General features: G+C 53.0%; 3 protein-coding genes across 7 annotated transcripts in view; 1 reads left to right on the top strand and 2 right to left on the bottom strand.

Moving 5' to 3' along the window:
• LIX1L (limb and CNS expressed 1 like) overlaps positions 1-6,915 on the bottom strand; it is a 25,526-nt gene extending 18,611 nt beyond the window's left edge. The window contains exon 1 of the mRNA XM_077155933.1: positions 6,634-6,915. Within this exon, the coding sequence (XP_077012048.1) occupies positions 6,634-6,901 (268 nt within the window). The 5' untranslated portion in view covers positions 6,902-6,915. The remainder of the gene's footprint in view (positions 1-6,633) is intronic.
• An 813-nt stretch (positions 6,916-7,728) lies between these two features.
• POLR3GL (RNA polymerase III subunit GL) lies at positions 7,729-24,494 on the top strand. Of its 5 annotated transcripts, none has more exons than XM_077155937.1 (9): positions 7,729-7,840; positions 16,667-16,800; positions 21,756-21,920; positions 22,208-22,337; positions 23,041-23,109; positions 23,317-23,373; positions 23,583-23,656; positions 23,780-23,893; positions 24,106-24,494. In XM_077155937.1, exons 3-9 carry the CDS (start codon positions 21,795-21,797, stop codon positions 24,190-24,192), a joined length of 657 nt encoding a protein of 218 aa, XP_077012052.1. In that variant the 5' UTR covers positions 7,729-7,840; positions 16,667-16,800; positions 21,756-21,794; the 3' UTR covers positions 24,193-24,494. The 5 variants fall into 5 exon arrangements, with proteins under 5 accessions (XP_077012052.1, XP_077012055.1, XP_077012051.1 ...); XM_077155940.1 differs by lacking the exon at positions 7,729-7,840 and adding an exon at positions 13,780-13,949; XM_077155936.1 differs by lacking the exon at positions 7,729-7,840 and adding an exon at positions 14,460-14,539.
• Positions 9,025-11,355, bottom strand: ANKRD34A (ankyrin repeat domain 34A). Its single transcript, XM_077155935.1, has one exon. It carries the CDS (start codon positions 11,353-11,355, stop codon positions 9,868-9,870), a length of 1,488 nt encoding a protein of 495 aa, XP_077012050.1. The 3' UTR covers positions 9,025-9,867.
• Positions 24,495-26,369: the final 1,875 nt, after the last annotated feature.

The raw sequence follows: 26,369 nt of genomic DNA on the forward strand, positions 1-26,369 counted from the left end.
GGGTAGCTTGAAGGATAAGAAGTGAGAGGGAAAAGAATTGATGCAGCAACAGTTTTCTCTGCACCTCTTTTTTCCCCTTTACTCTGTTCCACCTTTTGTCTTCTCACATTCCCAAACTAAGCTGATTCTCTTGAACATTTTCTTATCTTCCACAGATAATTAAAGCAAGAGTAAACTGAAGCCAGTAACAATAGCAAGTTTAAAATTCAAGTTGCTGCAGGCACAGCCTGTTTCTGTTAAAAAAAAAAAAAAGCCTAACAAAAGAAAATGGTCTAAAATTGAGTGTGATGATGGTGGCTTCGCAGCTGGGTGATGACACTGAGACACTGATTGTGTACTTTGGATGGATTATACCGTACGTGGATATATCTCAATACAATCTGCAGTTAAAAAACAAACAAACAAAAATGGGGGGAAGGACCAGATCGTGTGGGGCTGTACAGACTGTGTCATGGAGTCTCGGTTTTATCCTAAGAGCGATGGGAAGTCACTGAGGGGTTTTAGATGGAGACGGGGTGAGCTCAGTTTGCCTTTGGAAAGGATCACTGACTCGGGAGTCGAAAACATTTTAAATAGTTTTTATAATAAAAAATTATCACCCATGCTGTCCCTATCTTCCAACATGACCAGTCTCCTTTGTCCCAGCAAGGACTCCTTTATTCTTTCTTTCATGGTGCTGGTCGTTCAGGTCTGCCAAGAAGGAAGACACCCAGGTAGGACAGATATGCAAGATGTTTATTGGGGAGGGAGTAGGAGAAGGCAAGGAGAGACTTCAGACCACGAGGAAGTAGGACACATTCGGAAGGGGAGAAGGAAGGAAGGAGGATCGGGGGCAGCGGCTGCTGCAGCGTCTTTCAAGAAAGGCTCGGCCAGCCAGTGGGAGGTCCTCTAGCCAAAGGAGCTCCACATCTCACCAACTGTCCTGCCTTGGCACCCCTGCTGTGCTCATCACTGCTGCAGCAGTCTTCTCGAAGTGTGGCTTCAGTGCAGACGTGGTGATGGACCCAGAGGGGACAGCATCTGAGGCTACTAGGATGCTAGGCTCCCTGCACCTTTTTATGGGTGCCACTGACACATCAGGCCAAACTCTGAGCACTTAATAGGTGTGTGGATCTCTGCTAGGCATTAGGGACACAAAGATGGATAACACACATTTCCTGCCAGCAAAGTGTTCAAAAATCTAGTGGGCATTAATAAAATGTATCTCACCAGCTCTGCAACTTAAGTAAGCATGCTATGTAGCAGCCAGAGTTTGAAAAGCAGCATAAACTATAGTTAACTGACTTATTAAGATGCTCATTCTTCTACCAAAAGACAGCATGAAAAGGAAACTCACTCTTTCCCACCCTTAGTTTTGGCAGGGGCTTTTCAAAGGTCACTGCTGCCCGGAAAACTTAGCCATATTTGTCTTTCAATTGAGGTCTTTTCAGCCTCAGCTCCCTCTTTGAGGCAATTTTACACAATGCACTGGGTGACAGCTGTTCCATCAGCAAGCCACAGGAGAATGCTGGAATAAAGAGGAAGGAGAGGGGACCACCACACTGGGAAGGTCCTATTGAAAAGCACATGTCCATTCTACATTCAGTTAAGTTTCTCTTGGCACAGAGGGTAGGGGTCACTTTTTAATGGTTTCTAAAAGCTAAAGTCTTCTTTCAGAAATGTGAGGATGGAATAAGAAACTGGAGAAAGTGGTCAGAAAAAATAAAAACTGTGATCTGTGTTTGGAAATGCTTATAGATTCATTCATTTTTAGAGCTGGAAGGGACTTCAGAGATTAACATGTTCAACTCACGCTACAGAAGGGGCCACCTCAAGGTCGCAGAGCTGGGCACAAATCTACGTGTCCTCATGCTGATGTTACTTCCCATATGGAATCTCACCCTGAATCCAAGGCCCAGTCCATGGTCGAGCCTCCTGAGGGTCTGCAAAGCCCCCTAAAGCTATAAGTAAAATTTTGGATATGCGTGCACAGGACTACGCATATGTGGGGGGGGGCGGTAGTTTTTATCAGGTTTTCCGAGAGGAACCACAGGTGCGAGGTTTTCCTAAGGGCTGTGAGGTAGCAGTGAGGCAGGAGGTGAGACTGACTGACACGCACATAACTGCTTCTGTCTGAAAAGGACAAACAAGACCAAGAGTGACGAATATTTAACTGCTTGTATCGTGATGTTGAACAACAACAACGAAATAGAGTAAATTTGGTTTTTGCCCTTAGGAGATAAAGGAATAGATGAATGTCTAGGAGGAACAAATGGTCCAGATCATACGTCTACCAGAGTAAAGACACAAAAGGACACATGAAACCAGAGTAAGGCGTTTACGTCATCATAATACAGTTTCGTTGTAGGGGAGCACGGATAAATAGACGGTAAACAGACAATGACACTGAGAGGTGAGTGCGGAGGTTCTTGCTGCTCACGCCAGGATGGCGAGAATAGGCCGTCCTGTCTTAACTCACATTATTACGCAAGATAAGGAAGCTGCTTAACAATATTTCACCTGACACTTCAGTTTTTAGGAGGTATCTCTGAATCACCCAATCATACTACACGCCTTCTATCAGCTGTGATTTCTTTCATGCTTGTTTCTTCCTAGGTGCACAGAACTGTGATCCTCCAGTCCAGAAATTTGTTACTCACTGGGAAAGCAGAGCCATGAACATGCAATTACAACACGGTTTTCAGTGCATTTCAAAACACCAAAAATTCAGTCTTCCACAGCACTTCTACCCACATTTACTTGATACTACTTAAAATAACTGCTTGTTTTCTCCCCAAAATTCTCCTCCAGACCCATCCCAGAAAGACTTGTTTGCTGCACCCTAGGAACCTGTTGAGCATAAATAATAGAAAAGCCGCAGTACTTGATGTTTTATTTTGTTCGTTCATGGACACCACTGAGCAGATTTTGGGGGGGATGCGTGGTCTGGGAACCGAAACCAGGTATCCCGCATGGAAGGTGGGCATTCTACCACTGAACTACCCAGGCACCCTGAGCAGATTAAAAAGAGATCTGTAAAATATATGCAGCTTCTGAGAACAAACAGCACTATGCCAGAGTATAAATATAAAGATGCAGACCCCTTCTTCAAATAACCACACAAATCCAGGGCTACCCGGGAGGAGCAAGAGAAGCAAGTGGAGACTCAGTGAGTAGATTCTTTGGAAGAGAGGAACCGAGGCACAGGGACTTTGGTATGTGCCACACATCCATAACCTAGTCCTCGGAACTGCGAGTGTGACCTCCGGCAGCAAGGACTTTGAGGGTTGATTAAATTAAGGACTTGAAATGGTGAGATTATCCTGGGGGTCTGAGTGGGCCCTGAATGCAGACACAAGTATCCTAACAGGGAAGGAGAGGCAAGTGGCCACAGAGGGCAGCGCCGCAGTCACAAGCCGAGGAGTCCCAGCAGCCGCCAGGATCCGAAGAGGTTAGAGCAGGTTTCCCCAGAGCCCCTGGGGAAAGCATGGCCGGCACCCTGAGTGTGGTCCACATGCACTGATTTCAAACGTCTGGCCTCCAGAACTCTGGGAGAATAAATTGCTGTCATTTTAAGCCACCAAGTCTGTGACAGCTTGCTATAGCAGCCATGGGAAACTAATATAGGGGACAACACAGTTTCCCAAACTGGAAATATTCAGACCAATCATTTTAACCCCACGGTCACTTTCAGGCGAAGCTGCCTGTAATTCTGAGGAGAAAGGACAACAAAGCAGAAAATACCATTCAAGTGACACTTGTTCAACCTAGAAAAGTAGCGGGGCACAACCTCTAATCACGTAGCCATACTATAACATAAAGAGAGGGCAATAATTCAAAAAATCAGGCTTGAAGAGAGCAATGCAGCAGTTACACAGCAAGGAAAGTGACTTGGCCATTCAGTCAGTTATGCTGGTTTGGGGATTGCTAGCTGTCAGGCATTGCAAGAAGGTGGCTCTATGTCATGTGGAAAAGGGGGGACAAAGGAGGCAGAGTGTTAGCAATACCTGTCGTGTGCAGAGTCTTCAAACAACTTCCAGATGCATAATGACAGCAACCACTCACTGGGTACCACGTGGATTGGGAACTTTATATTCGCTGTCTTGTTCAATCCACACAGAGCCATCAAGACAGGTATGACGATGCTCATTTACAGAGAGTAAAAAGGATCACACCACAGTGGCAGAACCAGGGTTTAGAACCAATGTTTGTTTGGCTTCAAAGTCAACCCACTTTCTGTTGTACTCTCCTGCTTTACTACACCATTCATCCTCACACTTGTTTGGAAAGTGGATGTGAGTTCCACGAGACTAAGGACTGAGAAGCTGTCTTGTTCACCACTGCGTCTGCTGAGCAATAAATACTTGTTGAATGAATGAATGAAACTATGGGGTCTTGAGAGATTAAGCAAGATCACACAGCCAGAACTGATCAGGATCCTACAGCATACTGGGCTGTGCGTGTATCTTTGGAAGTGGATAGGTAATAAAAGGACAAACAGCTGAAATTCCAGAAGAGTTTTTGAAGAAACGCTGAGATCCTAGAAGAATGGGGTAAAGGGTGAGTGTGAAGAAGATGGAGGGTGTGCACTGAAGACGGTGCAGGAAAACACTGCTGGTCCAAGAAACGGTCTGGGCAAAGGCCAAAATATGCTGTACTCAGGAGAGCAGAGCCAGCCCCCAAACACCAAATGCCATCAGTCACATGGGCGTGTGGGACATGCCAACGGCAGCTTTGCCTATTCATTGGAGCAGAATAAGTGATTCCATGTGGGGATGGACTTCTAAGCCAAATCAGCAGAGATTCGCTTGCCTGAAGTTTAACTATCTGCCAAACTCTTCCAAAGTACTGGCTGGATATCCAGACTGGAAACGGGAAGCGAGCATCATGGGAGGGCCTGCGGTGGGAGGTGGGGGGCTGGAGGAGGGGTCTCCACACAGCCTACAGCGCGACTGACTGCTCGATGTCAGCACAACTCCCTTGTTCCCCATCCTTTCTAGGGAAATGAAAAAAGTGTCCAGATTAGAGGCTTTCCAGGTAACACAACTAAGAAAGGATACATTGTAGACTTTTAATAAATGCCTTATCTTCCCCAGAGGAAGTGGTCAGATGTCAGACTGCCAGTCCTGGCCATGCCCATACCCAGAACCAGAGGCTGTCCCTTGGCCTCCACCTATAGATCTGAAGCAGGACACAGTGGATGGCAGTTCCATCACATTGTCCTCTAAAAACCAGAAACTAAAGTAGAAAAAGAACTCTATCCCCTCACGGTGAGTTCCAAAAGCACATCCACTGCATCCCCAGTACCTTGCAGCGTGCCTGCCCCATGGTAGAAATTCAAAGTACATGAAAAATGAAGGAAAATGATCATAAATGAATCACTGGACATATAAATAGCAAAATGGACCTAAAATTTTGTTTTCATACAAATCTTTGAGTTTACACTGTACAGATTTAGAGTGGGAGGAAATGAGATATGTTCTTCCCAAGAAAATATAAACCAATATATTTTAGATATTAATAATAGTTATCATTTAGTAAGTACCCATTATGTGTCATTTAATCCAAATCATAACCCTTGAAGAAACTGAAGCTCAGTGAAATTGAGTCACTTCACCAAGAACACAGGATGGCAAAGATGTAATCTGGGACTGAATCCAGACCTGCCTGACTCCAAAACCCGTGCCCCTTTAGCTGGGCTTTCTCAGACAAAACAAGTGGTCACCATCTAAGGACAGCCCTGCAGTGTCTCTGCATTATTGTTAAACCAGAAAGCCAAAGGCGTTGTCATTTCCAGGCCGAGCAGACAGAAGTGATGTCTTAAAATTCCAGACCTAAAAGCTGCCTTCCTCACCCCTCAGCAGATAGTCCTTGTCCGTTACACTAAATCTGAAACTTCAGCTCAGAAAGAAACTGGTTAAATAAAAACCACAGAGAAAATCCTCCCATCCCCCTTGCCAGAAACCGTACAAATGAGGCATCTCTAAGATGAAGATTTCTAATGGAAATAGAGTTTCTGCCTGGCTCATCTCCACAGAAGTGAGCACTCGGGGCGCCCGGGCCTGGGCTTTATGCTCAGTTCCTGGGCAAGGGCCAGGACCGCGGGGCCCGCCGGCCGGAGGCCAGGGGCGCGGCCGGGCGCGCAGACACTTGGCTGGGGTGGGCGCCACGCCGGGGGCCCAGATTTGGAGGCGCAGCTACCGAGTGGCGCGCGCAGGCGCCAGGTTGTCCTGAAGTTGTGCAGGAAGTTGCCGAGGGAAGTAGGAAAAGCACTGGAAAGTCAAGGTTAAGGAGAGAGTGACGGAGCGGGGGGCTTGGGGAATCGCTGGGCTCGCTGGGGACAGTCCGCGAGGACACGACTGAGAAAAGTCCGGGATCGAAGATAAGGCTGAGCGGCCCAGACCACGGGCCTGGCCCTCGACGGGGAGGGGTGCTGAGACAGCACTTTACACAAGCCCCACTTCACAAGGGGGAGGGCCGGGGAAGAAAAGACGGCCGGGGCGCGGGGGCGCGGGGCCGCAGGGGAAGGAGGGGGCCGCTCGGTAAAGGGGTGCACGAGTGCGCGCTGGCCGCCCCAAAGGAGCCCCCGACGGCCACGCCGCGGGGCGCGGGCGGGGGGCGGGGGGCGCTGCCGGGGCGAGGGCCTGCACTCACCTCGCCCGTAGCCCTGCGTGTGCTTGGCGAAGCTCCTCACCACCGCCTCCACCGCTTCGCGCAGCACCGCGGGGCCGCCGGCCGCTCCCGGAGGCAAGGGCAGCCCGGGGGCCGCGGGCGGCGGCGCGGGGGGCGGCGGCGCGGGTGGGGGGCCCCCAGGAGGCGTGGCGGCCGCGGCCCCCGTCACTCCGGGCCGCAGAGCTCGCAGAGCGCCGCGCCCGCCGGGCCCCACTCCGGGCTGCAGGCGCTGGGCGCGCATCGTCTCCATCCGCCGCGGCGGGAGCGGCGGCCCGGAGTCCGGCGAGGGGACTGCCCAGCGGCCCGGCCAGCTCCAGGGGCGGAGGGCGGGGCCGGGCGGCAGCAGCCTGGCGGGGGTGGGGAGAAGCCAGGCCGCACGCCAGTCATCAGGGAGAGGGCGGGGAGAAGCCGGGCCGCACGCCAGTCATCAGGAAGAGGGCGGGGAGAAGCCGGGCCGCACGCCAGTCATCAGGGAGAGGGCGGGGAGAAGCCGGGCCGCACGCCAGTCATCAGGAAGAGGGCGGGGAGAAGCCGGGCCGCACGCCAGTCAGCAGGGAGGGGGCGGGGAGAAGCCGGGCCGCACGCCAGTCACCAGGGAGGGGGCGGGGAGAAGCCGGGCCGCACGCCAGTCATCAGGGAGGGGGCGGGGAGAAGCCGGGCCGCACGCCAGTCACCAGGGAGGGGGCGGGGAGAAGCCGGGCCGCACGCCAGTCATCAGGGAGGGGGCGGGGAGAAGCCGGGCCGCACGCCAGTCATCAGGAAGAGGGCGGGGAGAAGCCGGGCCGCACGCCAGTCATCAGGGAGGGGGCGGGGAGAAGCCGGGCCGCACGCCAGTCACCAGGGAGAGGGCGGGGAGAAGCCGGGCCGCACGCCAGTCATCAGGGAGGGGGCGGGGAGAAGCCGGGCCGCACGCCAGTCATCAGGGAGGGGGCGGGGAGAAGCCGGGCCACACGCCAGTCACCAGGGAGAGGGCGGGGAGAAGCCGGGCCGCACGCCAGTCACCAGGGAGGGGGCGGGGAGAAGCCAGGCCGCACGCCAGTCATCAGGAGGGGCGGGGGCTGCCGGATCCAGGCCAGCCATAGGCGAGTTACCGCGGAAGGCGGAGGGTCTTCGCGGCCAATCGCAGAGGGGAAGCTGCATCCTCTTCAAGGGAGAAGCGGGACTTGGGCCGGTCTTTGGGGATCCCGTGGTGAGTACGAGAAAGCGGGCCAGACCCCTGGGGTGGAGCTTAGAGAAAAAGTAGGAGTCGATACAAGGCTGGGGAGAACTGTAGACAGAGTGAGAGGATTCTTAAAAGTAATTGCCCGACTACTTCATTTGACAGCTGTAGATGAAGAAACTGGCTCAGAGAAGTGGTGTGTAAGATCACACGCAATTGATGGTAGAGACAAAGCAAGGAAAGATACTGACAATGAGCTGACTCTTAAGCTCTACGTCAGGCACTAGGCGATGGGCTTTACTGCATTGTCTTATTTAATAATCTCAATCACTAATTCAGTTTTGTTTTATGGACAAGTAAACTGACGTTCAGAGAGACTATATAAATTGCCCTATATCAAATAGCTAGGAAATGGCAAAGCGAGATTCAGACCGATAGGTCTTCTGACTCCCAGTATTTTGATATTTTCACTACACCACATTGTTCAGTGACTTTCTCATTTGACCTAAATTGGAGGAGAGAGTAAAAGTAGGATGGGCAACAACCTTCACCTCCCAGTAGAGTGAAAAGAGAATATATGTAAAAACCCAGCCAACTGAGAGGATAGATTAGCGCAGTGACCCTGTTCATAGGCCCTCCAAGGCTGGGCTTCTTCGGTTACTCCTACACACTCCCTGCACACCCAGTGTCAGTTGACCATCATGTCATGTTTACACAGGTGAAATTATTCTAGGTACTCCTCTCCACCCCACCCCCACCTCCCTTATTCTCTTTCTCACTGTGCCCTACAGTGACTCAGAAATCAATAATGGGGAAAAAGAGGCCAGAAGTAGAAGAAAATGAATAAGAGATACCCCCAAGGAAAAGCACGGAGTGATCAAGAAATAGGAAGCTTGGAAGAGGGACATTTAATCTAATGAAATGTGTCTGTTGAGGGCAGAGCTGTAGGGATCTAAGTTAAAGAGCTTGGGAAGGGATGTGGGAGAGAATGGGGGGAAGAAAACCCAGTTAAATGACTTAAAGCCTTCAGAACACTTACTTTTCCTTCTACAAACACGGTTGGTCATGTGGCCCCCTAGAAAGTAGGTGGCTGGAACTTCTAAATATCTCCTGGATCATTATAGCTTTGGTCAGCATCACCCTCCCTCCCCACCATTTCTCATATCCCATGTTTACCACTCCCAGGCAGAAGAGTGACAAAGCAGAGACTTCTGAACACTTTTATTTGATATGTCAAGTGGAGAGAGAAGTGATTTAGGATTGCCCCCCACTTCACCTGTGGGGGTGTTCATAAGCTCAGACAAAAACAGAAGAGCAGCTAAGGGCTCAACCTGCCCTTTGGGAAAACGAGACAACCTGCTGTGGTGTATTAGTTGGGGGAACAGGGCAGGCATGAAAAGCATGGAGTTGAGAAGGGAAGCTGAGAGCAGGAAGAGCATCAGCAGAAGTGAGGTTGGGAGTTACCACAGGAAACCTCCAAGAAGAATGAAGAAGATAATCCTCAAAAGCGGATGGGGCTGGACGCAGTGTGTGAACAGGGAGCCCACCCTGGAAAAGCAAGGCCTGCAGAGCAGGGTGGGGCAGTTGTGAAGAGGGGAGTGTGTGTAAAGTCATGATGGCGCCTGTGTTACAGGGCACACGTGGAAAGCAGGGGGTTGCCATTTAGGGGACGTTTTCAGCAGGAGGGCAAATACAGCAAGGACTACCCATAGGCAGGACCTCCCTACTGCTTCTGACAAATGCGAGCGAGTTTGGGGTCCGTGTGGAGTCCTCGCACAAGTGGCCCTGTGTGTTTATTGGTTTGCCATGCCTCTGGGCACACAAGTGATTTCATATAGGTGTGAAGTGAGCAGGGCATGAAGGCATGGGTCTATAGGCCCAGTAAATAGAGATTACCCTTTCCTACAAATAGTACTGTGCTTGTGAACACGTTTACCCACGTGTGCGTGCAGCGTGCCCATGAGCACATGCAAGTGACCCTGTGCAATGCGTGCGAGCTGTTCCCCCATCTAGTCCTCAGGCCCTGACCCCCAGCCTCCCGGCTCCTCTCCCGTGTCTCAGCGCCCCGGCTCCCCCGGCCCACCGAGACTCTGGAAGCCCCCTAGCAGGCGGATCTGCTCAGTTTGCATGGAGTGGCGCCGCACCAACTTGCGCTTGGCCCTGGGAGAGCCTGGCACCCCCGCGTGGGGAGGGGCGGGCAGCGAAGGCGCCCGACCTCCGGGCTGGGGGCGGATGTCGGGAATGGGGGGGTGGGGGCTAACGTTGAGAGGCGGTAGGAAGCCAGGCCGAGTTTGCGCGATGTGGTCCAGGAGCAAGGTCCCTGAGCCCCTCCGCTCCAGCAGCCCGGGGCTCCGCCTCCGGCCGCTCAGCGGGGATACAGCCCCGGGCAGACTCTCCTGGGACTGGCGCGGGGAGGGGGCCGAGGCAGCGGGCGGGAGGGTCAGTGGGGAGGCGCTGTATCTGCGGCGCTCCAGGGACGGGCGGCCGCACTCGGGCGAGTCGGGGCACAGATGTCCGGGGCCGTCGAGCTCCACTGGCTCCATGCGGCTCAGTTTCTGCCTCAGCCCTGCAGGGGGGCAGGGCTCCTGCGCCTCCGGCGCCGTGTTGCGCCGGGAGAGGGGCCCCCCGCCCGCCACCTTCTCCGCCCACGGAGGCGGGTCCTCTGGGCCCTCGGTGCTGTGACGGCGGGAGAGGCGGGGGCGGCCGGTCAGGCTGAGGCCGTTGAACTCGGCCGTCAGGCGCTCTAGCCCGGGCCTCGCCTCGGCTGGCGGAGCCGGTTGAGGGGGGGCCACGAGGCCCCAGGGCTCAGAGTTGAGCCTTTTCAGTGGTTTTGGGGGGTGGCGGGGTGGCTTGGGAAGTGGCTCGGAAGGGGAGGGGTCATCGGGGGGCTTGGGGAGCGGGAATTCAAAGACGTCCCGCCTCTCCTCCTCCTCCTGGGCGCGAGGGGACAGCGCCCCCCGGCCTCCCGCCGCAGCCTGCAGCTGGATCTCCGAGGGCGACGTGCAGAGCCCTGGGCTAGGGGGGGCCGGGGCGGGGTCCTCCACCCCTGGGGAGGGTGGGGAATTCAGATACTGCCGGGTCTTCTTGGTACCCGAGGGCGAGGTGTCAGTGGTGATAATGATGACCTCCGTGCCCTTGGCCTTGCAGGCGTCCAGCAGCGTGGCGAGGGTCTCGCGGTCCCCGCGGTCCAGGGCGTGGACGAGCGCCGAGGCGCCCGCGTGGTCTCGCACCGAGGGGTCCGCGCCGTGGGCCAGGAGCAGCGAGGCCACGGCGGCGCCCCCCCCTCCGGCGCACGCGTGCATGAGCGCTGTGCGCCCCAGGCGGTCGGCGATGTTGGGGTCGGCGCCCTGCTCCAAGAGGTAGCGCACCATGCGCGCCTTGTTCTGCGGGTCGTCGTAGCGGGCGCGGCAGGCGGCCATCAGCGCGGTCTCTCCCTGGGCGTCGCCCTCATTCACATAGGCGCCCCCCTCCAGGAGCAGACGGGCCAAGCGGAGCTTGCCCTGCCCCACGGCCCGAAGCAGAGCGTGGCCCTCGGTGTGCAGCATGGCTGCGGCTGGGACAAGGCCGGAGGCGACGCGGCCGCCACCGGGACCTGCCGAGGACGGCGAGGCGAGGCGCTGCGGTGGCTGGCAGAGGTCCGAGGGGTCAGCGGCGAAGTCGATCCCTGCGATAAAGAGAGACCGTATTGACGGATCCGGGCAGAGTAACGGAGGCACGGACGGCAGGACCCGGGCTGGGGGGCGGGGGCAGATCCCCATGGCACACTGTCCTTCCTCTAAGCCATGCCTCCGAGCCGCCCCTTCCCCGCTAGCGCATGCCTGAGGCGGTGGGAAGGGTGCACCCGCACTGGGGGGACGAGCACGCGTGCAAATGCATACGTGCACGCGCGGGGATATCCGTACCCCCACCCTCACCCCAAGGCTTATCAGACCTCTCCCGCAGCCCTCGTTTCTTATCCGCACTTGGAATCCCCTTTCTAGGGTGCTGAACGCCCCCCGCCCCCACACTCGCATCAGTACACTCGCATCCACATTCCCAGTCCTAGCCTCTTCTAGGCGGCCACAGCCCCAGATGCTGAGTGGGGGCAGGGAAGCGCCTTGGGTTTGGGACCTAAAACGGGTGGGGGAAGAATTGGGGGTTTCTTTTGCCCCTGCTGATATGTTCCCCATCACTCCTCGGCTCATTCCCCTCCCAGGCTGTGCGCCCAAATAGATACCTGAACGTTCGCAGAATCGCCGCCAGGCCAGGACCGAGGTCGGGGCCGCTGGGCAGCCCGCGAGGGGGAGCCGGGCTCCCGGGGGCCCACATGGCTGGAGGGGGGCCCCGAATTCCCTTGGTGTCAGTATCTGCCCCGGCGCCGGATCCTGGTCCCTCCTCCCTGTGCGCCCCGGGCACCGCGCCGACTCCGGAGGAGAGAAGCGGGGGGAGGGGGCGGAGCTCTGCGCTGCTATTTTTAGCCGCGCCTCTGCGGGTGGGGGCGTCCGGCGGCTGCCGCTCCCTCCCCGGGCACCCACAGACCCTCAAAACCTCGAGGCTCCAATCCTGACTTCCGTTTCCCAGCCGACCTCCTCTCAGCCCCAACAAACCTAGGTGTGCCTTCTCCGCGAACCCAGACCCGGCCCATCGGGCTCCTGGCTGAGCTGCGGCAGGCCCGGGTCCCCGCGCGGCGTCCCGGCGCGCCTGTGCGCCACACGGACCGCCACCCGCCGCGCCCCGCACGCCGCGCGGAAGCAGAGAGCCCAGGACCGTCCCCAGCCCGCGTCCGTGCTGGGCAGGGGGAGGCGGAAGGTCTGGCTGCTTGCTTGTAACGTAAAGGTCAGGGACAGCACAGTCCAGCCAGGTGCGAGACACCGCAGGACATGTCCCACCCCCGCCCCTACACATCAGAGATAACCGTGGGCCTCGGCTCCCTGGAATGGACCTCTTAGATGAGGAGGTGAATATCCGGAGTCACAAGGCGATAGAACAAGGATCATTCCCAGATGCCTGATCCCGTATCCCGGGGGTGAGGGGAGCGTGCGGTGGGGGGGATATAGAAACCGGCCGAGAGAAGAGCCAACCTTGTTGGCTTAGACTCATTATTTTTTCCATCTTGCTCAAAGGTCTCCGACCGAATCTGTTTTCTCTCTTCCCTTCTGTCGGTATCTCTCCTGTCTGTCTCTGCTTCTCCTTGCCACCTGTCCTGTCTCCATGGTTACCATAGCTTCCATCTGCACATTTTAGGAATGAATTTGTGTCCAGTTGGAGGCACCAGGGGAAGTCAGGGATGAGGAAAAAAAAATCCTAAGGATTTGGAAAGCTCGTCTGAGATACTGAGATATTTCAGCAGCTGGAAGCCACTGGACACAAGATATGAAGAATAATCTGCCTGGAGCAGGCTGAGCGAGAGAAACATTTGCAGAAAAACTACCCATTTACCATTTATTGAACACAAACTGTGTCAAGTACTTACATGTATTATCTCCAATTCTCACAACTCTTTGTGGCAAGAATTATTAGTTTCTTGTTACATATAAGGGAACTGAAACTTAGCAAGGTGATGCAAGTTCTCCAAAGCCCTACAGCTGTGCTTCCATCCCACTCCAACCACCCGGCCCTCACCGTGTACTAGCATCCCCCCAGTCCAGAGGCTTCACTCCCAAGGCCTGTCATCTGGGAAATTCTTCTTGACTCTTTTACCTTCGTCATGAGCTCTTTCCCTGTGTTTCTGTGCTCTGTGGAAGTGGGGCTCCCCCCGCCTCACCTTTACCAAGGACTAGGAACAGGAAAGCAGCAGAAAATGCAGAAAGCACAGGGGTCCCGTCCTTCCCCAACCCTTGTTCTCTGACCCCCCAATTCTTCCTTCCTCGAGCCTCTTCCGCCGCCGCTCACACAGGGCAGCACCCACACGCCTGCTTTCAAGAGAGAAGTATCCGTGGGTGGTGCAGGGAGGGCGGGGCAGGATTTGAAGGGAGGGTTGGAGGCCAAGCTGTGAACAGTCACAGGAAGCCTGAGCCCGCAAGAGCAGCTTTCAGAGGTTCGCTTCTTCGTCGTGCTCCCGGCTCTGGGCCTCTGCGGCGCCTTCCTCTAGGATCCCTCCGTGAACTCTCGCTATCAGGGCGCCTTCCTGTGGGGTGACGGCGAAGATAGCTGAACCCCGGTAAACTCTGCGACCCCATCTCTCCCCAAGGCCCGCTTCCGAGCGCAGCTAGGGCTAGCGGGGTTGCGGCCAGCTGCTCCCAAGCTCCCGCCTCACCCCAGCCGCGCGGACGCCCCGCCCAGGACCCGCCCCGGCCCCGCGGACGCCCCTCCCCGGTCTCCCGGGCGCCCCGCCCTGGCCCCGCGGACGCCCCGCCCCGGCCCCGCGGGCGCCCCGCCCCGGCCCCGCGGACGCCCCGCCCCGGCCTCCCGGGCGCCCCGCCCCGGCCCCGCGGACGCCCCGCCCCGGCCCCGCGGACGCCCCGCCCCGGCCCCGCGGACGCCCCGCCCCGGCCCCGCGGACGCCTCGCCCCGGCCCCGCGGACGCCCCTCCCCGGCCTCGCACACGCCCCGCTCAGGTCTCGCTCCCTCCCCTCCCTGGCTTTCCTCCCCCGCCTCCGGGCCCCGCGGACGCCCCGCCCCGGCTCCTCCCGCTTGGGCCGGGCGAGCTCGCCAATGGGAGGGCTGGGGGGCGGGCCCAGGGCGCGCGGGCCCGGGAGAACGCTGGGCCTCTAAGTTGGCGGCGACGTGGGCGCGGCGAGGGGGCTGCAGGTAAGGCCCCGGCCCGGCCACACTCGGCGGACCCCGGCGGCGCGGCGAGGTGGGCAGCGCGTCCCGCAGCCGGCTGGGTCGGTCCCCTCTGCTCGGGCCCCTCCTCCCCGCGACCTCCAGGCCGCGCTGAGCCCACCCGGGGGAGCGCACTTGTCCTTCGCGCGGGGCAGGGGTGCCGAAGGTGCATTCTTGCACCTCTGACTGTTCCTCCGAGGCGCTGGCCTCCCGCCACCTACGTCAGTCCTGTTTCCCTTTCTGGGCGTCCCACCAGCTGCTGTTTATCCAGCCAGGCCCAGCTGAAGTAGGACCTCCTACCGACGGCTTTTCTGGGCCCCCTTCCTTGCAGAATGGCCCGAGCGCCGGGCGCACGCGTCCGCTCTCGGTGTGTCTGACCTTCTGAGCTTATACGATTCCCGAGGGCGCGGGCTGTTTCTTAATACCTAGTGCCCAATAAGGGCTACTGAATGGAGTTGAATTCCAGGAACTAGCCTTCTTGTTTAGGGTGGAGGTTTTAAAGTCGTAATGTAGTTAGGAAACAATAAAAGACTATGTAGGATATAATCAAGTGCCCTTAAATTAGTGGTTCATAGTATAATTGCTCCCGTCATCGAGAGAAGGAAGAGGGCGTGGAGGTCTGGACTGGCGAGCGCAGGCCTTGTGAATCGCGGGAGCCCGGTGGAAAGGACCCTAGGAAATCGAGTCTGTTCGTGACTTCTCGAAACCCAGTACTCACCGGGCACCCACCTAGTCGGGCGTGCTGCTGGGCGGTGAATCCCCTACTCTAGGCGTGAATCCTCCCCCTGTAGACATATTTTATAGGTTGCCTCCTCTATTTAAACACCTCTAGTAAGAAAACTCGCTATCTCACTTCGCAGTTGATAACATTCTTGGAAATTATGTTCTTCAGTCAATATCCAACAAATATTCCAAGGAAAAAATGTATCATCCAATGAAATGCCACCTTTCCATTGGAAAAAGAGGGAGAGCTGTCCTAATGGCAGCATTATTAGAAACGGTGCTTTTTGTTTTCTGATTATAGACGTAACAGACATTTAGGTAGAAAATTTGGAAATGCATAATGGCATAAAGGAAAATACCTATTATTCCGTAACTGTGTATAGTGGTAACCATGACCAATATTTAAGTATATTTCCTTTCCGTTTCTTTTCTCTGTGTGCATGAATAAATAATATATATAACGCGTACATAATGGGGCCATTCTGTAAATACAATTTTACATAACTTCCCCCTTTACATTGTATTTGTGAGTATTTTTTTCCCTTTAAATGTTATTTGAAGTTATGATGTTATACCTACATAATAGTCTAAAATGGATATTTGATTTTTAAAAACTATTCCTGGGTGCACGAGTGGTTCAGTGGTTAGAATGCCTGCCTTCCCAGATGTTCTAAGAAATGATCATAATGATGAATATACAACTATGTGATGATAGTGTGAGTTATTGATTATATAACAAGAACAGAATGATTACATGATAAGAATGTTTGTGTTTGTATGTGGTTATGTATCATAAATAAAAAATAAATAAATTTAAAAAAAAAAAGAATGCCCACCTTCTATGTGGGAGACCTGGGTTCAATTCCTTGACCAAAAACAAAAAAAAGCTGTTCCTTTATTGTTGGAACATTTAGGTTGTTTCAGAACTTTTGCTGCCATAAGTAACTCTGACAAGCGCCCTTGTACCTATATCTCTCATTATATATCTAATGCTTTCTTTGGGATAGATTGTTAAGGTAGCCTTATTGGATTAAGGATATTAACATTTAAAAGGCAATTGATTCAAGTTGTCAAATTATTTCCTTTACTACCATCTAGTGAATGTGAGAGTGTCCATCTCAAAAAACTCACGACAGCATGATTATTATTTAAATCCTTGTCAATGGAAAGGTGAAGAGTGGTTTTATTGGTCTTTTGTCAATCGCCTGTTCCTGTCTTGCCCATTTTTTTCTATTGTGGTGTTTTGTTCATTTGGATTTCCAAGGGTTCTAGTGTGATCGGTGTTAACTCTTGCCTTATTTATTACAAATATGCAAACTCTGAACGCTAGCGTGCCAGGGCTCTGTCCTTAGATGTCCTTTCTTCTCTTGTGCACATCCACTCCTGTAGGCCCTCATCTCGTCCCACGGCCTGAAGTCTCCTCTGTGTACTGAGGACTCCACGGAAAGCTCGGTTTCAACTACACGGTGCAGTCATTTTTTATCCAGTTTGCTCCTTGGTATCCCTCGCATCTAGAACACACTGTAAGCAGTCAATACTTGTTGAATGAATTAAGCTAGTGTTATCATTATTATTATTATGCAGATGAGGAAAAAATTTTAGAGGTATTTTAAAAATTGCCTAATGTCACATTCCTGTTCTTAACCACTACACTCCTCTGAGTTAGGTCACAACGCACATGTTTGAATAATTGGGAATTAGTGTAATGTAGGGGATGGCTGCGTTGTTTAGGGGGGCGGGCCGATGCAGGGGTGCACAGTAGGGAGCAGAGCGAGACCACGTTGTGGGCACCTTCAATATCCTCAATAATTTAGACTCAGTCTTTTTAAAAATTGTATTAGAGAAATTGTGAGTTTACAGAAGAATCATGCATAAAATACAGGATTCCCATGTACGACCCCGTTATTAGCGCCATACATTGGTGTGGCACCTTTGTCACAATTGGCGAGAGCACATTTTTCTCGTTGTACTGTTGACTGCAGTCCATGGTTTATCGTAGGGTTCACCTTTGTATCGTGCAGTTTCATGGGTTCAAAAAATGTTCTTACCCCGTTACCATATATACAATATAACATTTCCCCTTTTAACAACATTCAGATATATATTTCATTGCTGTTAATTATGTTCGTAATGTCATGATAACATCATCATCATCCATTTCCAAAACATTTTCCATCGTTTCAAACAGGAGCTCTGTACATTTTCTTAAAGAAAATATGAATAAAAGTAAAAGGAACACCCAAAACATCCATCCCCTCAGCCCCCCCACACACTGTTTATTTATTTATTTTCTGTCTTTTTTTTTCTTACTCATCTGTCCTTACACTGGGTAAAGGGAGTGTCCATCACAAGGCTTTCACAGTCACACAGAGAGACCTTAAAAGCTCAGTAATTATTCTGTCACATCCAGTTCAAGAACCACAGCTATCATGTCTCTTGAAGATGATTGTATAATGATATGGCTTTCACAGTGTGACTATGTGATTGTGAAAACCTTGTGTCTGATGCTCCTTTTATCTACCTTGTCAACAGACAAGTAGAACATATGGAATAAAAATAAATAATAGGGGGAACAAATGTTAAAATAAATTTAGATTGAAATGCTAGTGATCAGTGAAAGGGAAGGGCAAGCGGTGTGGTATATATGTTTTTTTTTCTGTTGTCTTTCTATTTCTTTCTCTGAATTGATGCAAATGTTCTAAGAAATGATCATGATGATGATATGCAACTATGTGATGATATTATGAATTGCTGATTATATATGTAGGATGGAATGATTCATAAGTTAAGAATGTTTGTGTTTCTTTGTTATTAAGAATCAAGGCTATCATCACACAGCAGAGACTCACCGTGGGCCCCTGGGCTGTGCAGAGTAGAGACGCTTTTCAGCTTCTCAGCCACCAACTGGATAAAATAAATTTCTGTCTTCATTTGCCCCTGCACCTTGGGGGTCACTTGGTTAGTGGGTAGAGATAAAATTAGGTCTGTATATCCTCAAAAGTCATGGCCTTTTCTGGACTCCTCACTGCTTTGCAATCAGAGCAACCCCCGTCTTTACAGCTAGAGCTGTGTCTGCCAAGTAGGAAGACATGTAGCCCGCCGACTAAGGCGTTCTTTCTCTCCAAAGGGGCGAAGGCGTGGTGGCAAATCCGTAGTCTTCCTCTAGTCTCCATAAGACATCCTCCTTTTCATAATATGTCCTGTTCAAACAGGTCAAAGTTAACCTGTTAACTACTAGCCATTTTTTCCTCACACTTCTCATTGCAGTGGAACTTGAAGCTTTTCAGATTCCTCAGACACGCATTTTCTACCTTCTTCCTGCTACAGATTAATATCTTATCTACTATTCTGTTCCTATATGTTTTTCTATTCTTTATAACATTTTTGTTGTATACTATAATATATATACAAAAGAGAGAAATTAAAAAGCAATAGTTTTCAGAGCATTCTTCAACAAGTAGTTACAGTACAGATCCCAGAGTCTGACATGGGCTACCATATGATCCCCTCAGATTTTCCTTCCAGCTGCTCCAGAATATAGGAGGCTACAGGGCTTAAATTTTTTTTAATCATCACAGTTGACTTTTTTTCCTTTTTGTCTGTGAAAAATAACATATATACAAAAAGGAATAAATTTCATAGCACAGCACCATAATTAGTTGTAGAACAGATTTCAGAGTTTGACATGCATTACAATTCCATAGTTTTAGGTTTTTGCTTCTAGCAGCTCTAAGATACTGGAGACTAAAAGAGATATCAGTTCAATGATTCAGCATTCATATCTATTTGTTAAATCCTATCTTCTCTGTAGAACTCCACCATCACATTTGATCTTTCCATACCTCTCTTTAGGGGTGTTTGGGCTATGGCCATTCTAACTTTTTCATTTTGGAAGGGTCTGTCACTAATATGGTATAGGGAGATGGAACTAGCTGATGTTCTGGAGAGGCTGGGCCCTCTAGGTTTCAGGACTTACTTGTCCAGGAACCCTTTTCCTTTATTTTTAATTTTTAAGTTACTATTTTCCTCATACTACAAAAGCAGTATCCATTCAGTGTAGGAAAAAGAATCACCTTAAAATACACATAAGCAAGCAACAACAAAAATAAAATAAAAGCCCCATCACCTCAAATGAACTGATTTTAATTTTTGGTGTTTATCTTTCAAGAAGAACATTTTTACTCACATATGTGTGTGTTTGTGTATGACAAAATAGATTAACTTATTCATATTGATTTTTAGTATTTTTTTCACAAATTAATATTTTGTAAACTTTGCTACTAAAGTTTCATTGTTAAAAAACTAATAGACTTTATTTCTTAGAACAGTTGTAGATTTGCAGAGAAACTGAGCAGACAGTACAGTCTCCAGATACACACAGCACAAAGCTTCCCCTATTATTAACTTTTTACATTAGAATGTTACATTTGTTATATTTAAGGAAACAATATTGATACATTATATACATTAAGTAAGGAACCTACTTGGTTCAGATTGCCTCAGTTTTTATCTAATGTCCTTTTCCTTCCCCAGGATCCCAGCCAGGATATGATTTTGCATTTAGTGGTAATCTCCCCTTAGGTGCCTCCTGGCTGAGCTTCTCAGATTTGAGCGCTGTTTCAGTTGGCTCCTGGTGCTTAAACCACATACCACATTTGTTTGCCTGTTTGTTTTTTAGTACTTCCTTACTTTCGGCCACTACAAGATATTCCAGCTCATATAGTGTAATTCTTACCCAAGTCTTAGAGTTAGCCATTTCTCCAAGGAGCCCTGGTTCCTTTTATTAGAGAATGGTGTTAGAAACCAAGATTTAGCCGCGTGTGCGCTCATTGCTACTGGAGTGCCCGTTCTTCCAAACATCTTCTTCCTTTGGTAACTTCAGTCCCATCCTGCCTGCCTCTGACTGGCCCCTCAGGATTGGTGGTGAGAAACAGAGTTCAATTCAGTGTAGAGCTGACCAGGCCACAGGGGCGGCCTTAGGGGAGAACGGACACCCTGTCTCCCCACCAGAAGCCAGATGACTAACAACCTGTGCGGTGGAGTCCTGCGTTAGGATGAGGTTGGAATTAGATGACTTCTAAAGTTTTAAGGTCCTTCAGTTCTAAGATTTTGCGCTTCTAAGTGATGTTTTGAAAGATCGCTTTGGGTGTAACGATGTCTCTTTCTGCCACTGTTGACAGTGAGTCTGGTGAGTCATCTCTGCACCCACAGTGCCTGGCATACTTCATTTTTCACGGTAGATGCTTAATAAATGTTTTGCTGAAATGTACTGGATTGAATTGAATTTGAGCCTGATTGGGTTTGGAAAGAAGTCAAAGGTCACAAGGGAAAATGCAGGTGGTGATAAATATCATATTATCTTAGAGATGTAGGGAAATTTTTATGCAGGGGGCTAATCACTCTGTCTCTGAAGTGTCACAGTTAGCTTCTCTTGCAGTTACCTCCCTACTGGGACCGTGTGGCACCCACTTTAAAAAAAAATTTTTTTATTTATTAATTAAAAAAATTAACAACAAACAAATAAAGACATTAACATATCATTCCGTTCTACATATATAATCAGTAATTCTTAATATCATCACCTAGTTGCATATTCATCATTTCTTAGGACATTTGCGTCAATTCAGAAAAAGAAATAAAAAGACAACAGGAAAAGAAATAAAATGATTAACAGAAAAGAAAAGATTATACATACCATACCCCTTACACCTACCTTTGATTTGTCACTAGCATTTCAAACTAAATTTATTTTAACATTTTCCCCCTATTATTTATTTTTGTTCCATATGTTCTATTTGTCTATTGACAAGGTAGATAAAAGGGGCATCAGACACAAGGTTTTCACAATCACACAGTCACATTGTGAAAGCTGTATCATTATACAATCATCATCAAGAAACATGGCTACTGGAACACAGCTCTACATTTTCAGGCAGTTCCCTCCAGCCTCTCCACTACATCTTGAACAACAAGGTGATATCTACTTAATGCATAAGAATAACCTCCAGGATATCCTCTCCACTCTGTTTGGAATCTCTCAGCCATTGACACTTTGTCTCATTTCACTCTTCCCCCTTTTGGTCAGGAAGGTTTTCTCAATCCCTTGATGCTGAGTCTCAGCTCAGTCTAGAGTTTTTCTCAATCCGTTGATGCTGAGTCTCAGCTGATTTTAGGATTTCTGTCCCACGTTGCCAGGAAGGTCCACACCTCTGGGAGTCATGTCCCATGTAGACAGGGGGAGGGTGGTGAGTTTGCTTGTTGTGTTGGCTGGAGAGAGAGGCCACATCTGAGCAACTGACACCCACTTTTATGTTGCCAGCAACTAACCCCCTGCCTGGAGCTGTGCCTTCTCAGTACAGCCTTGTCCACTAATCCTGGCTTTTCAGGTCCCAGGCAGAGAAGAGTAAGTGTCTTGTGCCTCCTTGGCTTCCCACCCATTCAATTCTGTTCTTCTTGTCTTTGTGTTTATCTTTATCAGGTTTCTCTGGTGTACCTGGAATCCCCAGGCCCCTCCCCCATGGCCAGTCGGGGCGGGGGGCGGGGCGGGGGCCTTGGCCAGCTGACCTTCAGCACCGAGGCCGTGGGCATCGGGAAGGGGGACGCTCTGCCGCCCCCCACCCTGCAGCCGTCTCCGCTCTTCCCTGTGAGTGTTTCTCTTCCCAAGAGGCCCACAGGGCCCTGGCTGATGTTTATGGTCCTGGATTCCTCCCGGGCCACGATAAATCCATCCTCATCCATCCCTCCCAGTCTCCCCCAACTCAAACGGACTGAAGACGCGTCTACCTTTAATCCTCACATTTCATCCCCCAGCTTTCAGAATGCTCTGTCTGGGCCCCAGTTCTGTTGTGACCTTGTGCAGTGGTGAGAAGCCCTACCAACCTGCCTTCCAGCATTTTTTCCCTGAACTGACCACTGCTCCTGCCTGCTCAGCCCTTAGAAACCCGCCCAGTCCCTCTGCCCTCAGGAGAGGAAGGAGAATATGTCCTGGCCCTGAAACAGGAGCTGCGAGGGGCCATGCGGCAGCTCCCCTACTTCATCCGGCCAGCCGTCCCCAAGAGAGGTCAGTCGGGATGCTGGGGTCACATCGAAACACTTTGAATGGGGAGCACCCTGTGCTCAGCCCCTCGGGGGGCCTGGGGAGCAGCTTGAGAGGCTCCCTGCCGTTAGCAGGGAAGCCACACAAAGACCCATGCCTGGTATTCATGGTTTGTTGTAATCTTGGCAGAGTGGGAGATTACAGGTTGTGCTGCCCATCTCACAAGTTTTGACAAGCATATGTCAGGGGCTGCTGAGAACTCCTGCTAAGTGTTAACTCTTTGGTTAGTGGATCGTGGGGAGGTGTGCAAGGGCTAGAAGGGACTGTGCACTTGCCAGCTGGTGTGGTACTCTGGTATTTCAGGATTTTGGCAACTAGTACTTTCCCACAGGAGCCCTGGGGCTCAGAAAGAGGAAAGACTTGCCTGACTCAGTTAACAGGAGTAAAGAGAAGACTGAAAGCCTTACTCTCTGGTGCACTTTTCCATTGCACCACACTGCCTCTCAATATAGCTGTGCCTGTGGGCTAAGGGGTGGGGGGGGAAATATGTTGTTTTTTAATAAGGGGCATAATAGAAGAGTGTTGAAAGTCCTCACTGAAGCTGCCGCGGGGTTGGGAAGAGAGAACAGATGATTGTTGAGTAGTGAGAGGGCAGGACTCTCGGGAACAATCCTTTTCTAGGGCTCTGCCAGCACAAAACTTTGACCTCTGACCTCTGACCTCTCAGATGTGGAGCGGTACTCGGACAAATACCAGATGTCAGGACCGATTGACAATGCCATCGATTGGAATCCTGGTGATGGGCCTTTTCATTGATTAACCCCTCCACCCTCGTCTTCCCCTGCCCCGTGCCTGAGACCAAAGCCTTAAGTGTGGTCTCCAGTGGTCCCAGAAGGACCTGTCCAATGGCTTCCACTGCGCTGGAGGCATCCGAGCCACACCTTTCCCATCTGCTCCTCTCTGCCCTGTGCCCCCTCTGCTCACCCACCACCCCTGTCCCCAGATTGGCGACGTCTGCCCCGGGAGCTAAAGATCCGGGTGCGGAAGCTGCAGAAGGAGCGTGAGTGAAACTGGAAAAGGAGGGAGAAGAGGGGTTTCCTTCGCAGCCAGGGGTGGAGGCTGCTGGTACCCCCAGTTCCCACCCACCCTGGTGTCGCGCTGGGCACGGGTGGCCGCAGGAGGGCGGCAGAGGGACGCGGCCGCTGCAGGCGGGGGTGCGGCTGGCTAGGAGGTTTGCCCTCCGAGCTCACTTTCGACCTCCGTCCCCAGGGACCACCATCCTACTCCCCAAGAGGCCTCCTAAGACCCCAGAAGACAAGGAGGAAACAATACAGAAACTGGAGGTGAGGAGGAGGTGTGCGGGGAAGTCGTGAGCCCACGCGCGTGCCCTCCCGCCGGCCGAAGGGTGCAGGCCCGCTCCCCCCGCGGGGCTGTGTCCCACTGCTTCTTCTCGCTCTTCGCCTAAGACGCTGGAGAAGAAGGAGGAAGAGGTGACTTCAGAGGAAGACGAGGAGAAAGAAGAGGAGGAGGAGAAAGAAGAGGAAGAAGAGGAGGAGTACGATGAAGAGGAGCATGAAGAGGTGGGGGGCGACCTCCCTCCCGGGCCGCGAGCCCCTGTCCACCCGGACGTCCTGTCGGGAGGGTTGGGGGGCCAGGGTGGCAGTGTCCAGGGCTTCCTCCACGCCCGTCCCGGGCGCTCTGCGAGGGGCAGCCGGGGGCGGGGGGTGGGGGTGGGGCGTCCGGGGGGAGGAGGGAGCCCGCCCGACGGCGCCTGTCGCCGCCCCCGCTTTAGGAGACGGATTACATCATGTCGTATTTTGACAACGGCGAGGACTTCGGGGCGGACAGCGATGACAACATGGATGAAGCGATATACTGAAGGCGGGCGCCGCGTCTGTCCAGGGACAGAGCGACTGTCCCTGAGGCTCGGCTTGTGGGTCCGCGCGACTCCCCGGCCGTCCCCGGAGCCCACGCAGCCCGTTCGGCCGGCGGGAGTGGACGAGCGCGCAGCCCCTCGCGGCCCGCAGCCTCTGCCCGCCTCGCCTGCCCCGGCCTGGGGAAGGGCCCCGGCGCCAGCCGGCCACCTTCTTCCAGCGGTCCCGACGCCAAGAGGCTGCTGGCGGGAGCGGCGGGGACGGACAAGGCGTGTTTCCTACTTTGTAATAAATGTGTTTATCCATCCGCCTGTCCCCGGCAAGGGCCTGGCGGGAGCGGGCTGAGGGAGGGAGGGGCGGCCTAGCTGGCCGTGTCCTCCCCTCCCCTGTCAGGGCCGGGGGGCCGGGGGGCTGGGGAGCTCCGGGGGCTCGCCCCCTCCGCCTGTGCGCGCGCACACCTGTGCGGACGCGCGCCCCCGGTCTGGCCTTGCCACGGCCTGGGCAGTAAATGCCGCGCGGGGGTTCGAGAAAGCCCCGCGGCCGTGACCTGGGTTCCGGAGCCCGCTGCGGGCTGTTCAGGCGCCGGGACACAGCCCCTCGCTTTCCCACGCTTGACCTTGCGCTTGTCATTGTTTCCAAGGGCCGACCACACCGAAAGGTCGGGCGCGGGGAAAGCGCGGGCAGGAGAGGAGGTGCTGCCCTTCCCCCTTCCCGGGCCTGGGGGTCTGCACAGGGGTGCACTTGACCGGGTGGTCTGCACAGGGGACCTACAGCCCCGTCCTTCGCGTTTCTCTTCGCATTCTTCCCGGGTGGAATTCCGTTAGCTTTTCTCGTTGCCTCTGGGGGTGGGGTGGGGTGGGGGGCGCAGCGGGCCGGGCTGGGTGCTGCTGACTCGCCCACGCAGCTTCTCTGGGTGACGTCACTTTCCTACGCTCTGATTGGCTTCGGAGGAACCCCAGGTGCGCTGATTGGCTGCAGCCACCCGACACGCCGCTGTCACGGGCGAGCTGCGTGTCCACAGTAAGAACTGGACCGATTGGCGCAGGAACGGGGGTCACCGCACAGCCACGCCGCTGGGCAGGCACAGGAATGGGGTGGGGGTGCCTCCGGAGCCACGCCGCTGGGCAGGCGCAGGCATTGGGGGCGGGGGGCGGTGCCACAGAACCACGCCGCTGGGCGGTTGAAAGCCTAAGATGGAATGCGGAGAGAGAGCCTTCGAGAAATGGCCTGTCTCCTTCAGGCAGGAAGAGGAAGTTCGCGCAGCACCCAGGGCTGGAGACTAGCCGTCTCAGATGAGGGCTCGGTGGCCCCCGGTTGGAAGTGAAGAGGGCGGTGCCTCCGTTGAGGAAGAGGCTCCCGAAAGCCTGGCGAGTGCTTTGCTGAAGTTACGGCAGAAGCAGCCAAGAGAACATAGAAGGAAACAGGAATAGAAACAGAACATTCCAGCGGTATTGAGCAATTAGTGATGACTGATGTGTTTCTTTTTCTAGCCCTGTGAGGTGGTGTGCAGAGTAGGGGAGGGGCTGGGGACAGGTCACCGGGGTTTCCCCATCACGCTTCAGCCTGTGACTTAGCCAGAAGGAAAGTGGCAAGAAACAAAGAGTAAATGCAGTGACAAGTCTCCTTTTGCTCTCCTCCCCTGCAGCATTCACGCGGGTCAGCCACACCTGTGTCTGTAGCTGAGTCCCACCTAATGCCGGCCTGAGAACAGAGTAGAAACAAAGAAGGTCCTGGACAAGAGACAGTGGAAGAAAGCTGGGACCACAGCCTGCCCCTCCCTCTGTAGGCACATATCCATTTCCCATAAAACTGGGGAAAGGGGGACAAAAGTGGAGCGACCCCTCAGGGTCCATTGTCCTGCCTCAAAAACAAAAGTGATAGAGAGAGCTGGCTGTTGTTGGCCGTCCCACGACCTGGCCTCGCCCCTCCTGGCAGGTCACCCTGGAACAAAGCACAGCAGCCAGCAGCTTCCCCATTCCTGGGCAGTTCCTGGCAGGAGCTCGCCTGTTTCCATTGACCTCTCCCCCACTTTCAATACATATTACCAGGCAGGTTGAGGCTGAGCTCTGAGAGGTTAGGGGCGGAGGCCCTGCATGCTAACGGGCTGCTTAACGAGTCTGCGAGAGCCTGCTTACGTGGGAAAGCTCACTACGGTGTCCACAGCCTGGGCTGTACCAAGGCA

This window comes from Tamandua tetradactyla, chromosome 4, assembly GCF_023851605.1.
Source record: "Tamandua tetradactyla isolate mTamTet1 chromosome 4, mTamTet1.pri, whole genome shotgun sequence".
NCBI classification, from domain to species: domain Eukaryota; kingdom Metazoa; phylum Chordata; class Mammalia; order Pilosa; family Myrmecophagidae; genus Tamandua; species Tamandua tetradactyla.

Coding starts and splice junctions, on each gene's coding strand:
- POLR3GL (XM_077155937.1), top strand. CDS start 21,795: ATGGCCAGTCGGGGCGGGGGGCGGGGCGGGGGCCTTGGCCAGCTGACC. Junction 22,338..23,040: donor GCCAGCCGTCCCCAAGAGAG/GTCAGTCGGGAT, acceptor CTGACCTCTCAG/ATGTGGAGCGGTACTCGGAC. Junction 23,894..24,105: donor ATGAAGAGGAGCATGAAGAG/GTGGGGGGCGAC, acceptor CCCCCGCTTTAG/GAGACGGATTACATCATGTC.
- ANKRD34A (XM_077155935.1), bottom strand. CDS start 11,355: ATGCTGCACACCGAGGGCCACGCTCTGCTTCGGGCCGTGGGGCAGGGC.